The 15,807-nt window shown below is 41.2% G+C and overlaps 1 protein-coding gene across 3 annotated transcripts in view; it reads right to left on the bottom strand.

Annotated features, from left to right (window-relative positions):
* Positions 1-15,426, bottom strand: part of ABCB4 (ATP binding cassette subfamily B member 4) — a 74,564-nt gene extending 59,138 nt beyond the window's left edge. The window contains exons 1-5 of one of the 3 annotated variants that reach the window (XM_028525905.2): positions 15,227-15,426; positions 14,968-15,053; positions 11,173-11,227; positions 8,858-9,008; positions 2,602-2,659 (exon numbers count right to left, since the gene is read on the bottom strand). In XM_028525905.2, the coding sequence (XP_028381706.1) occupies positions 2,602-2,659; positions 8,858-9,008; positions 11,173-11,227; positions 14,968-15,047 (344 nt within the window). In that variant the 5' untranslated portion in view covers positions 15,048-15,053; positions 15,227-15,426. Of the gene's footprint in view, positions 1-2,601; positions 2,660-8,857; positions 9,009-11,172; positions 11,228-14,967; positions 15,054-15,226 lie in introns of those variants that run through there. The other 2 variants (XM_036010664.1, XM_036010665.1) reach the window with 2 other exon arrangements.
* Positions 15,427-15,807: the final 381 nt, after the last annotated feature.

Genomic DNA, 15,807 nt, shown 5'->3' with positions numbered 1-15,807 from the left:
TATCTGGCATCAAGGTGAACATAGGCCATTGTCCCTATTCTTAACCCTCCCCCAACAGAGCCAGCAAGCTGGTGCCATATCTGAGAGTCCATCAATCTAGCTAACACTCTTTGACCTGCCTTAGAGATAGATCCCCAGAGACTCGACCCCACCCAACTTACAGGCCCACACAAGCTGCTTTTCCACATGAATGGCTGGTCTTGGCTGTGCTTCACAACTTCGTAAATCCTATCCAACAAGCAACAGCTGGCCTCAGTGAGCCAGCACTAGCAGCAGCCAGCCTAGATTCACAACTTGTATTCACTTTGGAATCTCTAAGCCCAGCACAAGTAGCAGCCATCTCTGATTGCTTTACAGTTCAGGTAGGGTGACCCCAAGCAAAACACAGGTTGGGGCTGACTTTGGCCTGCACCACCTGGGAAACCCCAGGGCCAGGACACTCAATGGACAGCTACAGACCACACTGGAGCACCACCACCCTGCCCCTGCACAGCTGATCCTTCACGGAGGGTGGAGGTTTGTGGTAAGTGGTCACAGCCAGTCCTTGCAGCTGACTGGCCTGGGTAAATCCTTCCCATTGATCTGTAGTAACCAAGGCTCAACTACAAAAGGAGGTGTACTCAGCCCACACAACGGGCACACTTTGAGTACCCAGCTTGGGTGATAGGGGAGGCTGTGCCACTGGATGCTACAGGACACCTACTACATTAGGCCATGCTACAAAGACAAGGAGTCATAGCAGCTCTACCTAATATATAGAAGCAAACACAGGGAGACTGCCAAAATGAGGAGACAAGGAAACAAGGCCCAAATGAAAGAACAGATTAAAACTCCAGAAAAAAAATGGAACAAAATGGAGATAAGCAATCTATCAGATGCAGAGTTCAAAGCACTGGTTATAAGGATGCTCAAGGAACTTAGTGAGGACCTCAGCAGCATAAAAAAGATCCAGTACGAAACAAAGAATACACTAATTGAAATAAAAAACAATTTACAGAGAAACAACAGCAGAGTGGATGAAGCCAAGAATAAAATCAATGATTTGGAGGGTAAGGAAGAAAAAAACAACCAATCAGAACAACAAGAAGAAAGAAGAATAAAAAAATGAGGAAAGTATAAACAGTCTCTGGGGCAACTTCAAGAGGGTCAACATTCCCATCATAGGGGTGCCAGAAGGAGAGAGAAGGTGCAAGAAACTGGAAATCTATTTTTAAAAATAATGAAAGAAAATTTCCCTAATTTGATGAAGGAAATAGACATGCAAGTCCAGGAAGCACAGAGAGTCCCAAACAAGATGGATGCAAAGTGGCCCACTCCAAGACACATCATAATTAAAATGCGAAAGGTTAAAGATAAAGAGAGAATCTTAGAAGTAGCTTACTGACAGGGTAAAGAAGTTAGTTTCTGATAGGGGCATCTTCCTAAGACTATCAGCTGATTTCTCAAAAGAATCTTTGCAGGCCAGAAGGGACTGGCAAGATATATTTAAAGTCATGAAAAGCAGGGGCCTACAGCGAAGATTACTCTAGCCAGCAATGCTGTCACTTAGAATCGAGAGGCAGATAAAGAGCTTCCCAGAGAGAAAAAACTAAAGGAGTTCATCATCACAAAACCATTACATGAAATGTTAAAGGAACTTGTTTAAGAAAAAGAAGATCAAAACTATGAACAATAAAATGGCAAAAAATACATATCTTTCAACAATTGAATCTAAAAAACAAACTAAGCAAAGAAGAACAGAGACAGAATCATGGATACCAAGAGTATTTTGATGGTTGACAGGTGGGAGGGGAGTTTGGGGATATGGGTGAAGGGGTGAGGGGATTAATAAGTACAAATAGGTAGTTACAGAATAGCCATGGGGATGTAAAGAACAGTACAGGAAATGGAGTAGACAAAGAACATACACATGACCCACGGACATGAACAACAGTGTGGGGACTGCCTGAGGGAGTGAGGAGTGCTGGGTGGAATAGGTCAAAGGGGGAAAAATCAGGACAACCATAATAGCATAATGGTAAAATTATAGCAATATAATTTTACAAAAAGAAATAATCCAATGAATTGTGAGGCAGGTCACTGCTGAAAATGAGATGGGGAGGAGGTGTTGGAAAAAATAATAGTAATAAAATCAGTTTCAGTATTTTCAAATATATTTCTATATAAATTTTACAAACTTCCTCCATATATAAGCCTTTCAGGCCTGCCATAATATATGAATGGTACTCATTTATATCAGTAGTGTTAATTGATATGTAAACATACAAACATTATGTTACAGGCGTTTGAGATTTCCATTAAGAAGGCTAAAGTAGGGGAGAAATGCCATTAATGACTTTATTGGGTCAGCTGACAAAATTGGAATACAGGTGGTAGATTAGGTCAGAGTACTATACAATATTAAATTTACTGAAGTTGATAACAGTACTGGGGTTTGAAGACAATATCCTATTCTTAAGAACCACACTGAAGTATCTGTTAGTAAAGGGCCATGATGTATGCAACTTACTTTAAATGGCGGGGCTGGAGGTGGTATAAATGATAACAATAGGTTAAAGAGTATAACAAAAGGTAAAGAGTACATATATATTAGCTAATTACCTAGTCATTTCTTCTTCCAGAATTCTGCCTGGATTTAACATTGACAATGAAAAATTCACTAAATAAAAACAAAACAAAACAAAAATAAGACATTTTTGAAAGTTTGAACTATTAATAGACATTACTAGGTTTTAAAAATATTTTCTCTTTTCTTTTCAAATTCAAGTACTCTTTTCTCTCTACTCAAGTAAAGAACCCAGTGGGTTTAGGTGCAGGACACCTAGGGTCCAGATGGGGGGGGGGGGTACTTTCTCTCCGGTTCCTTTCCCATGCTGTCGGTCAGCCAAGCAGCTTCCTAAGGCAGAAGAGAGGAGCTACAGAAAGCAGAGGGGGAAAAAAGACATTATCCGAATAGAAAATACAGGACTTAAGGGGCACTTTTTTTCTTAGTGGCTCAAAGCACTAGACAGATACTTGCTTCTGTAAATTTTATTTTAATATCTGTGTGTTTTCCTTATGATCTAAGTAATAGAAAGGAAGAAAAGAAAGAAAATATAAAGGAAGAAAAATTAAAGACAAGGAAGATAACTGAGTTGCTCAGAGGCAAGTCAGTGGGTAACTGGCAATTAGTCATCATCCTGAGTTTCAAGTCTTGTTTACTAGCAAAACTCTATCCAGTGCTTTTAAAGCAGTATTAATTGGAAGGAAATATATTACCTATTAATTTGAGCTACCATATTTTTCAGACCATAAGACACACCTAGGTTTTAGAAGAGGAAAATAGGGAAAAATTTTTGAAGCAAAAAATGTGGTAAAATATTTAATAACAAAAATAACATAATATTTCACCAATGTAAATGTAAACAGAACTCAACAGCAGCATTAACAACCATTATTCCTCCCAAATTTCATTGGGGAAATGCATCTTATAGGTCGAAAAATATGGTGATTTAATAAAAATATCAGTGTGCTTTTCCTGGTTTTCATTACAGCTAGCATTTGTTTAGTATTTATTATATGCCAGGCTCTGTTCTGAATGCTTTACAATACATGTATTAATTCATTTAATTTTCACAACAACCCTATGAGGTAGGGCTGTTTTAGAAACCCCCATTTTTACAGATAAGGAAATTGAGGCACAGCGAGATAACATAACTTACCAAAGTCACACAGCCAGCAAAAGCCTGAAAGTCTTAATACTGTACTGTAAGGCTTCTAACACTATACTATACTGATTGATTCATGTGGTAATCACTTACTTTCAGCTTTCTAAAAAACACAAAGTGAAAAAATAAAAAGGAAACAGCCCATGTCTACTACATTTACAGAATAATAGGATGAAGTATCACTGAGGTATTGGTGAAAAAACATACCACAGGTAGGTATTTCCCATTCACTGTGGTGCGAGGAGAGAAACTAGTTTATCTTTCTTCCTTTATCATGTGTAAATAACCCAGAGGTCCTGTTTTCCAGTGCTGTGTAACTTCCTTATCTTCTTTCAAAGGGAGATAAGGTTGAAATTGATTTAAAACTTAAAATACTATAAGGATAAATTGCCGGGCATAATTTTCCCTCCAGATTGTAATTTCTGCTGATGCTCACAGTAAAGTGCTTATTAATCTAGCCTTTCTCAGCTATCAGATCTTTGAGGAACCAAACACTATTTTACTTCTGTTCTTATCAGTTGAATTCTGTGTGTTCATTTCCTTCCTGAGTTCTTAAATATGTACCTCTGATATGCCAAATTGGAACTGTTTGGAATTAGAGGCAGACAAGCTATCCTAAAGCTGTGGTTATTTGTAGAAATCATTGTTCAAAACCTTGGGAAACCTCAAGATTGATGTGTACAGGGCTAGTTTTTCCTTGAACTTAGAAACCAGGTGAAATCTTAATTAAATGAGTTTTACTCTCCTCCTATACCTACCTCAGACTTCTAAATTCTCTCAGTGAGGATATCATATTTCAGATTGATCTTTCCTCCTAGGAAATAAGAATTTATGGGTATTCCAAACTTGACCTGCTCCTTTCTAAAAGTCCCAGGCCAACTAACCTAGTTCTGGGTTAGTAACCCCAGGAGCTTCAGAACCCCCTGGAAACCAATTTCTGCTGCCTGGGGACAAAGGTAAGACAAATGTGTTGCTGGGACTCTAGACCTGGACTTCCAGATCTGGAAATATGGGGTTCTAGAGCTGGTGTTCTAGATCTAGACCATTTGTGGAATTCTAGACCTGGAAAGGGTGTAATACTGCTCTTCTCAGATGCTACTTCTGCTCCAGTATTAACAATCTCCAGAAATTAAGTAATCTTAATGCTATCTGCCTGTTAGAATCACATGGGGAGCCTGAAAAAGCACAGATATCCAGGCTGCACCCAACACCATAAATTAGAACCTTTGACTGAATGTAGACATATTTCTAAAAATGCCTCAGCTTCATTCTAATGTGCCAAGATGGAGAAGTCCCACTCTCACCTGCCTGAATGCCTCTCATAACAAGGCAATGGGGGAATCCTTGAAGCTGCCTATTCACTTCAGAGAGCTCCCAGAGAATGCATCCCATTTATAGATTATTAAGCATAATTTTATAGTAGTTGTGTCATTTCCCATTTCTCACAGCTAGTTTTCCCCAATATTTATTGGTGATTTACTATGTTCCAGACACTTTACTTAAATCATCTTATTTAATACTTTATGCAAATCGTCTCATTTAATTCTATCAGTAAATCTATGATTACCTTTCAAAGATGAGAACATGAGAACGGTAAGAATTATAGAGGTTAAGCGACTTTCCCAAGGTCATACAGCTGGTGGGTGAAAGGTATGAATAATAATGGTATATTTGAAGGATTACTTAAGGAGACATTACACAGGGAGCAGCGCTGGATTGTCACGTTTGAGTCTCAAAGTCAGTCAATGTCTTCCTCAATCCTGTCTAAAATTTCTTTTGTCATATAGAAATACTCAGCCCCCTGGCTGGCGTAGCTCAGTGGATTGAGCGCGGGCTGTGAACCAAAGTGTCGCAAGTTCGATTCCCAGTCAGGCCACATACCTGGGTTGCAGGCCACAGCCCCCAGCAACCACACATTGATGTTTCTCTCTCTCTGTCTCTCTTTCTCCCACCCTTCCCTCTCTAAAAATAAATAAATAAAATATTTTAAAATAAGGAAATACTCAGCACAAAACAATGAGGTGGAGTCCGATCTGGGAGCTTAGGCAGCATGGGCCGCTAAATAAGGTAATAGGGGGCTCACAATGCCTTTTCCTCTCAATCCTAAGACAAGCAAGGACATGCACTGTTTATCAATTTCCCCACAGAATATCCTAGATCATTACAGTCACAGAGACTTGCCATAAAATATATCAAGTTCTTGATACTCTGCAGAAAAACTGTTTTTTATAACTCTGTCCTTAAGGTTTTGGATGCAGAATGTATTATGCATAGTTTCTGCACAACTGAGTCATTGTGAGGGGATGACCTTGTCAGGGAGTGGCTTTGTTCTGTTGACAAGGATAGGTTCTCTTCACAATAAATCATTGTCAGACCCTCTTATAATTTAAACTGTTTTTTCTTCTAATATTCCCTTCTCATTTAGCTGTCCAAGAATCCAATAGTTCTGAAGAGTGGACTCTAAATAACCATGATCTCTACAAGATGGGCTAGGGAGCTCAGCTAAGTACAGCTAAGTACTCTGTCTTCTCTCAGCTTCCATGACTGCTGCTACCCTCTGCAGCTCTAAACATGCCAATGATCTCTCTGGATTAAGAGTGAGTATGAAATTTAAAGGTTTCACTTTCTCTAAAGAGTTATAAGAATATTACTTTTATAAACTGCAAAAGAGTGGACATTAGAAATTAGTAACATTGAAGGGACTTCCCATTCCAAATCCTCCAAGATAGTCAACAACAAACGTGGCTATCAAAAACCAAGGGTCATACAATTTGGAGGCTACAGAAAATAAGTTGGCAACTCTGGTGAGTTTAGTACTCCAGCAATCACAGGTCTGTAAGTGAGTTGCTTGTGACATTCCCCCAAAGAGACCTTGAATTTGGCCCTGGGCACAGTACATGGCACCTGTCTGCCACATCCAGCTTCAAAGCCATTCAGTTGCGTAATTAGAAACAAATAAAAAACAAGCAAACTACTCCAAATAAGGAAGTTGTAGAATTATTCTGGTATTCTAAAAACAAGGCTAGTAAAATTGGTACAAATGCTAATTTATCTGTGATAAGTGATTTTTTAAAAAAGTTTAGTTGTGATAAAATATACATCACATAAAATTTACCATCTTAACCATCTTTAAGTGTGCAGTTCAGTAGTGTTAAGTATATTCATATTGTTGTACAGTTACACTCTAGAGCTTTTTCGTGTTTCAAAACTGAAACTCAAACAACAGCTCCCCATTTCCTCTTCCCCCCCAGTGCCTAGTAACCCACCACTATGGTTCCACTTTCTGTCTCTATGAATTTGACTACTCTGCATACCTCATATAAGTAGACCTATACAGTATGTGTCTCTTTGTACCTGGCTTATTTCACTCAGCATCATGTCCTTGAGGTTCATTCATGTTGTAACATGTGTTGGGATTTCCTTCCTCTTTAAGGCTGAATATTATTCCACTGTATGATATACAATATTTTGTTTATCCATTCATCTGTTAATCTGATTTTTAAAATCCTGAATTGAAATCAATTTTTGATTGGTGCATCTGAATATGGGCATCATTTTGCTTTATGCATATATAATCAATGCATAATAGACCTATAGAGTCTCTAAAAAGTAAAAAGAAAACCAATAGAAAATTCCTACCCCTCATTTGCTTGAAGACTTTTAAAACTATCCTATGTTACTCCAATTTTACCTTTATGGTATTTATATTAAAATTTTGGTCACTGGTTAAACATAAGTAATCCATTTAACTTTCCCAAGCATATTTGTTTTTGAGCAGGAAAATATTTACATTAGCAATCAAATATATTTATATGGTCATGATGAGTGTGGTTTGAATGGTAGAAGACCTGATTTGAATTCTGTCCTAACGTTCACCAGCTATGTAACTTTGGACAAGTTATGGATCCCCTCTAAGCCTCAGTTTCCTCATATGTCACAGAGGATAATATTACCTATTGTGCAGGATTGTTCTTATGAGGGTTAAGTGAAATAGGACCTGGTAGATATGAATACAATAAAAGATTAGTATTAGGGGTTCTTCTCAGAGACAACAGTACTTGAGAATAAATAAACTAGCATTGTAGGAGACTTTCTTTTAATTCAAAGCATGCTTTTACTTTCTAAAAGGCATAAATGTTTATCAATATTTATGTAAGTAGGTCCATTTATGTAACTCAAGCAATCAAATTTTCTTAAGTAATTACACTTAAGTCCTACAGTGCTAACCAAATATGTGGGGCTCAATCACTGAACACTGAGGACTCTTACTGAGTGTAATCTAAATGACAGGGTCCACTTTTTCTCAGGTATCTTTGCTATGAAAGCTACCTTTCCTTTATTGGTATTTTTCCTTATATTCCACTGTCTGTGAACCAATAAAGCTCCATTCAGGCTTCTCCAGTCTAGTGCCCACAAGGTCTCTTGGGGGATGGGGGAGCTAAGACTCAGGCTTGGTACAAAGCATGGAACTCTTCCTTTCTAAGCAGAGTTGGGCTAATATGAAAATAACCATGTCCACTGGAACCTCCAGTGCTGTTGGCACAGCCCCTCTTTAGGAGACATTAACTTACGGGTCTCCTCTGGCTTCAGTAATTAGAGTTATTTGGGTGCGTTTCAAACCACATCATTCTCATGTTAAATCTGTTCCCTCTTTAGTGAAGTGTTCTATCGAGTTTCAGCCCACCTGGTTGATCCAAAAATTAGACACAGAAAATGGCTATCATTTTAACAAAAAGGGAGGGGGAGAGAACAAAGAAAGGCAGAAACAGCTGTAAACTGAGCACAGCTAACAAGTACAGCCATGCTATCCGGTGTACTCTAAACTTCACCAGCAGTCACTAATGGGATGGATGCTATGGAGAGACACTCTGATACTGTCCCACTGTCCTCAAATACAGGGGCTTCCCTTCTTCACAAAGCTTTCTGTATCTTTCCTTATCCTCTCAAACAGCACACAACTATTTCTTGAAATCTAAATGAGTGTTTGAGGAATTTTCTGAGGTTTTACAACTTCTGTGACATCTAAAGTCACCCAGATGTCTAAATCATTAAACAAGTACACAGCAAATAGCAAAATCAATTTTCAATCCTTCACCTAGTTAAAGGAGTACTATGCATTAAAAAAAAAAAGAAAGTAGAGAAATGCTTACCTGGAAAGGAGATGTTTCCTACAGTATTAACAAATTTGTCTGTCATTTCTCCAAATACTATCATCATGAGGGGCAGGCCTGATCCGTGAGCTATGGCCATGACTGTGCCCAGGGACATAAATAATTTATCCTGCCAGTCAGAGTATCGAAACTGAAAAAAAAAGAAATAAAATAATATTTATCTTACCTTATGGGACAGAATTTATCTTTTCTAGTTACATGTTCTTTGGATTTTTATTTAAGGTCAGTACATTTGTAGTAGTTGCAAATAAATGTAATGGGGAAGAAGGAGACTTTCAATCCAAATCAGTGACAGATCAATTTTATGATTCTATTTGTTTTGTGTTCTGTGAAGAAATCAATCTGACTCTGTTTAACCAATCTTATTTGGTTGAATGACTGGAATGGAAGCAGAAGGAATAAAGGTTTAGTTCTACTTCCAGAACTCCTGAGGTAGTGAATTAAGAACAGCTAGGAGTACACACATACACACCACATCCTCTAAAATGTCATTCAGAATATTTCAGGGGGAGAATTACAAATAGCAGGGAAGTAGACCCTCTGAGTTTTGAGGATAAGGTCCCTTTAAGAGATTTAAGTTAGCTACTGATGGATAGCTCGGTAGTGAAGAGCAGCAAACATTATCGAGTGCCTATCTGTGTACTTCAGAAAAGTCTTGCTCATGGAGATGATGTTCGTTACAGCATCATGAAGGATGGGGAGGGGTAGCTGAAGAAGAACTGGGAATGCAGAGGAAATAGGGAATGTTTAGATTTAGAACAGCAAGGTGACTAGAAGGTGTGTGAAGTGCTCAGGTAGCTCCATGGGGTGGAATTCCTGAAGTGCTCAGCACAGAGAGTGGGAGATGCCATTAGAGAGAAGGAGAAAGGCTGTGGGCTACACCAAGGATCTTGGTCTTAGTACTACCCATGGAAAATGTACTTAGTACTATCACTTAGAGGCGTGATACCCTTTGTCCCAGTAGAGTGCTCAACAGCCAAGAACTAAGCACCTGATCCGTGCCATAATGTCCCAAAGACTTTTTCCTCATTGTCTATGCAGTCCTCTCCAGTTTCTCACTTTTTCTCCTCATTTTTGATCAACCATTCTATGGCTCTTTGTTTCTCTTTCTTCTTATGCATTTCAGACTACATTTTCATTGTCTTGTCTTTCCATTTCTATACCTTCCCTTCTGTCCCTTGGCTTCTCCCCCTTTTTAATTCTTTTTCCTCTAACCATTTCCCTCAGGTCACCCAACCCCTTTCAGGGACAAGCAACATCATCGGGAGAATGGATGATGAGTCGGACTTCACAGAATGGGGTCCTTGAGAGCTAACGCTGAGTCAGACACACATGGAAGGGAGGGGAGATATGTGCAAGCTGTTTTCAGAGAGTTCCAGAAATTCAGTGAGAGAAGGCAAAACAAAGTCCATCATCTAACACACAGAGCAACCGAGAGTGCCAACAAAGTGTCAGAACCAGATGGAGCTTGGAACGAAACAGGGGGAGGAGGTAAAGTCAAGAGTAAATGGAGAAGAGTGCCTAAAATTACCACAAAAGGGACCTGTGTCCACAAGGTTCAATTCAGCAGTTGCTGGGGAAGGGAGATGGAGCACTTGGGGCCACTGGCTACAGTTACAAACAAGGCTGAGGTCACCCCGTGATGCTCTCTTTCCTGAACATTTACACAAAATTGAAGAATGTTTTAAATGCTTTTCAAATTACTGAATAAAAATTTTTGTCTTTAAGCTTAAATTTGAAATTATATAAATTTCATAGCAATATCCTAAGTAAACCTAGATTTTGTCCTGAATCCCTTTCAGGACAAAACTTATTATCTATTCAGAGTCTGAAAAAGATGACATGTGAACTTCATTTAAATTTTAACTTTTAAATTCACATAAAATTTTCCATGTTCCTACTCTATGTGGTGTACTTTATTTTCCATAAGAGGCAAACCCATGCATGAAAGCCAGATCTAATTTTACAATTCATTCACTAAAGCACTAAATTGAAGGGGGGAAAAAAAAAACACTGTTCCCGGAACATCATGAGGACGAGGGAGAAGAGAATGAATAGGGGCTCTGTGGTGCCGGGAGAAATCCGCACGGCTGCTGGAGACTGGGGTGCTTCGGTGCCTTTTTGCCCACCTTTTTGCCATGGCTACAATGAGCCAGCTGAGGACAGCACAGGTGCAGCAAGGAAAACCTGTTATCGTCTGCAGACAATCATGAAGCACTGGCTCCATCACTACCGGTTAAAGACACCAAATCTGAATGAAGCAGAGAATCATCACATTTTATTTCATAGCTTACCAATGTTAATGGTCCAATCAAATTCACTTTCTTCATTTTTTTCCTGTCTTGGCTGCTGAAAAAAATATATAACTGTGTGAATTTAGAACTGTTACCAAATGTTTCCCAGTCGAGTGAATATAAATTTAAGTAGTTATACTATTCAACTATTATAATATTTCAAATATAAAACAGTGATGTCCACAAATTGTCAACATTACCCAGTTTAACAAATACTTGAAGGCAAACGCTTAGTAACTCAGGTAACTGTCCAGGGTGCTACAGGAATATCTGGGTAAATGAGAACCAGTCACCTGCCTCACAGAGAGCTCACACCCAGAGGGAGGGGGACGGTGTCAGCGAAGTCTACCAAATCAGTTCCAGTAACCGCCCTTCCCCACCCACGGTTTTGCTTTGCCCCGTTTCAGTTACTCACAGTCAACTGTGCACTGAAAACATTAAATGGAAAGTTCCAGAAATAACCAATTCATAAGTTTTAAATTGTGTGCCATTCTGAGTATTGTGCTGGACTCTCATGCTCCCCTGCTGCACCCTGCCCTAGATGTGAATCACCCCTGCATATCTATGCTGTACAGGGTCTGGCACAAATAACGCCTTGATTTCGTTACATAAAAATCTTCTATTACAAAATCATAGGCATGTAATTCCATAACATAACAATATCACACTCAACCACACCATATGACATTTTAGGTGATATGTTCAAATTGCTCGTGTGAGACATTCACGTACCTACCGACCTCACTGAGTGAGTGGCACTACTTCTGCCGGGCCCTGTATATGTCACCCACCTTTTAGTCACTCAGTGGCCATCTTAGTTATCAAATCGACTGCCATGGTATCACAGTGCTTGTGTGTGAGTAACCCTTATTTTACTTAATAATAGCTCCAATATGCAAGAGTACTGATGTTGGCAATTCGGACATGCCAGAGAAAAGCCATAAAGTGCTTCCTTTAAGTGAAAAGGTGATAGTTTTTGATGGATAGGCGTTTTATCACCTCACATCATCACAAGAAGAGAAAAGGTGAATACCAGTACAATAAGATATTTTGACAGAAAGAGAGGTATCATTTATACAGTGGGGGCAAAAGTAGATTTATAGTTTTAAGTACTCAAAACAGAGCTCATTCTTGTATTATTATTATTATATTATTTTCCATACAAACAACTGTAAACCTACTTTTGTCCCACTCTGTATAACTTTTATTCCAGTATATGGTTATAATTGTTCTATTTGATTATTAGTTACAGTCATTATGCTTTTACAGCACCTAATTTATAAATTAAACTTTATCATAGGTGTGTACATTTAGAAAAAAAATGCATATATTGAGTTTAGCACTATCGAGGTCTCAGGCATCCACCGGAGGGTCATGGAACACATGCCCTGTGGATAAAGGGGGGCTGCTGTAAGTTCTTCTTTGACTAAAAAAGTTATTCTAAAAATAGTAAAGACCACTCTTCTGAAGCGTTGTGGGGAGTGGTGTCAGGAAATCTTGTTTGCTCTACATGCAAAATACATCTGGAATTCGACCAGTGCTCTCCACTTTTATTGCTACCCCATTAGCCCAGGAGAATGCTGGCCTACTCTCTCTGCTTCCACTTACACCACGTTAGTCTGTCCTCAACTCAGCAGCCAGAGCGATTGTTTCAAAACTCAAGACACATCATGCTGCTCCTCTGCTTAGAAGCCTACAATGGCTCCCATTTTTCTCAAGTGTAAAATCCAAAATCCTACCTTGGCCTCCAGGGCTGTACACAGTCTGTTTCCTCATTCCCGCTCTGACCACATTTCCGACTTCCACCTCTGCTTCCGCTGCTCCAGCTGCCCTAGCCTCTGCTGTTCTATGCACGCATCATTCAGTTTCCTATTGCAGGTTCTTCACATTGTCAGATGCCTGTTGCCAGGAATGCACCCACACTGCTCTCTCCTCTCATTTCTTTCATATATGTGTTCAGATATTGCCTCCTAAATAACACCTACCTTGACCACCCTATTTAAAATTGCAAACTACTTCCTCCTTGCATTCTGATTTTCTTAGCCTTGATTAGTGTTTGTCCATAGCATTCAATATCTTCTAGCATTTTCTGTAGTATACTTATTTAGCATGTGTATTATCAACGCCTGTCTACCATACAAAAGTGTAAATTCCATGAGGACAGATTTTTTTTAACCTAAAATGCATTTATTTAGCTTAATTTTCCAACTAGGTGATAAAACTGACTCATTAAACTTGATCCCAAATTATTTAGGACATTTTCTAAAGTCAAAGAACAGGCACCTACCACTAAATATATTTAAAAGAACGTGCTACAGGCAACAGCAGCACGAGTGGAATGAACATATAACTAAGTTTCAGTGTGCCCCACATAAGCGAGGTGAGCTCAATGTCCTCTGAATGTACAAGCTTTGGTCTGCTTTTTATAAAAATTAGCCTCATTATATTTAATTTCATAATCCTTCAGGCTTACTGTATTCTTAACTTTGAGTACATCTCTTCTGAACTGCTTTCTTCTTTCCAACACAAGGCTGAGCTCCACCTCTGAGGACTTCTCGGTTCTGGAGTGTGACTGCATTTTTGTTATTGTCATTGCAGGGGCAGCTCCTTTGTGGGCTCATCAAATGCTCAGCCAAGGCAATGCATAAATAGCCTTCCTGGTGAAAATGCCATCTATTTATAGAGTCACATTCAATCCCAGACTAAATTCCCAGTTGATGAATACCACATCTTCCTGGTAGAAATACTACCATCTCCTGGTTTCCAATTCTATATGGCAAGCTAAATTTTCTCTGAATGAGTGGCATGGTACCCAGAAGTGACAGAACAATATCACCGTAAGGAGTTAACAGACTAGGATAATGCTTCGGTTTAAACACAAGATAGGCACGCTTCAGTTGGCTAATCAGGCCTTGCAGCTTGAAGACACACTACAGAACTTGATAAATTCGTCCCTCTGGGTGATTACTCCATGACACAGGTCAGTCAGTTCTGGATGGCCTGGTGTGAACTCGGAGACCATAACAGCCTCATAAACTATTTGAGGCTAAAGGCGAAAATGATTCACTGTTCCCACAGTAAAAGAGGAAACAAAGACAACACACCACTGACGGGTCGCTTCTGCCCCTACTAAGGCCTGTGAAGCGCACTTATGAAGGTCCCACGGGAACCAAAGAGCCTTCGTGGGAGAAAGACGCTCAAGCAAAGGAAGCGTTGAGCTCTCCCCTTGTATTGGAACAAAAACTAATTTGGAAGCGTAGATTACGGAAGAATGAGGCTGCCCAAGGCCCCCCTCCCCACCTCAAGGACCGAGCCAGGACTTACGGAACCGCCCGGGGGTGGGCGGGGGGGAGGGGTAAGACTAGGAGGAAGAGGAACAGGGAGGGGGAGAAGGGAGATTTTGCTTCACTGCCCTTGTTCTAAAAGCACAACCATCAACAGCAGTTGTCTATAAGCAGGAAAAAATAAGATGGTGTTTTTGAAAGTTGTTTGTAAAAGTTTAGAGTTATATAATATAAGGAAGATTATACAACGCTGATATTCATCGAATCACCCTGCACAAAGGGAAACGGGCACTTTTTTAAAGACAGCCTCTTCTTCCCGAGCCTGTTGCAAGAGGAACTGCGTTGACATTCTTTGAGAAAGGAAGGTCAGAACCTCAGAAAAGACCCTCCAAAGCAGCTCCAAAACAAAGGCTAAAGGCATGAAACAGATTTTCTCAACTTCTTCCCAAGACCGAATGTGGCCCCCGCCGATTCACGCGTAACAGAAAAGCGGGGGCTGCTGGTGAAGTACCTGCTGCCGCTCAGTTCAAAGTCCCCTTCTGCTCTCCTGGGGCCCGGGACTGTTCCGTTCGTCCCCGCCTCAAGATCCATCACAGCCTGGGAAGAAACCACACCTTCAGATCCAAATGCACCCGCCTCAGCTCAAGGAGGACAACCAGCCTCCTCGCAGCCCCCGCTCGCTCGAGGGGTTCCAGCCGGACGCAGGAGTCGTGGGGTCCGGGCGCCGGGTGGAGGTCCTGGGGTTCCCGGTGCGCCAGGGCCTCCCTCACCTCGGACCTCGCGCGTGTCTGGCCGAGCCGCTGGGCGCGGGCACTGCGACCAGGTGCCTGGACTTTGCTCGAGCAACTTCGCCCCCGCCCCCCGGCGCGAGTAGGGGCCCAGCTACGCCTCCCCGCTGCCGCGGGGCTAGGGCCCCGGCCCGCAGGAGCAGCTCCCGCTGCCCGCAGCGCTGGCTCCGCGGGCCAGGCTCGGGCAAGGGGCCCAGCGCGCCCCCTTGCCGGCGGGAGCGCCCGCGTGGCCACCGCCCACCCGGGCGAGCCGCCAGCCGCGGCCCGCGCGCCAGCTGTGGCCCACGATCAGTCTGGTGCCGCGGGGTGCTCGGCGAGCCGCGCCTGCGGGCCACCGGAGCCCTGCAAAGTGACTGTTACTCTCTCTCGGAGCTCAGTTTTCTTGTCAAACCGAAGTGGGGACACTTCCAAGAGGCTCGACAACCACAGGGGGGCGGGGGGCGAGGACCTAGAGAGAGCACTAGACTCTTCCCATTTCTTCATTCCCCAGGTCTGGTCCCGCTAGCAAGGAACCCTACCATCTCCAGGGATGGCTCCGAAGCACCGTGTTATGGGACGTTGTC

The sequence above is a fragment of the Phyllostomus discolor genome, chromosome 10 (assembly GCF_004126475.2).
Source record: "Phyllostomus discolor isolate MPI-MPIP mPhyDis1 chromosome 10, mPhyDis1.pri.v3, whole genome shotgun sequence".
Lineage (NCBI taxonomy): Eukaryota > Metazoa > Chordata > Mammalia > Chiroptera > Phyllostomidae > Phyllostomus > Phyllostomus discolor.
Note: the sequence above shows the minus strand (reverse complement) of the source record. Positions and strands in the feature narration are given on the sequence as shown.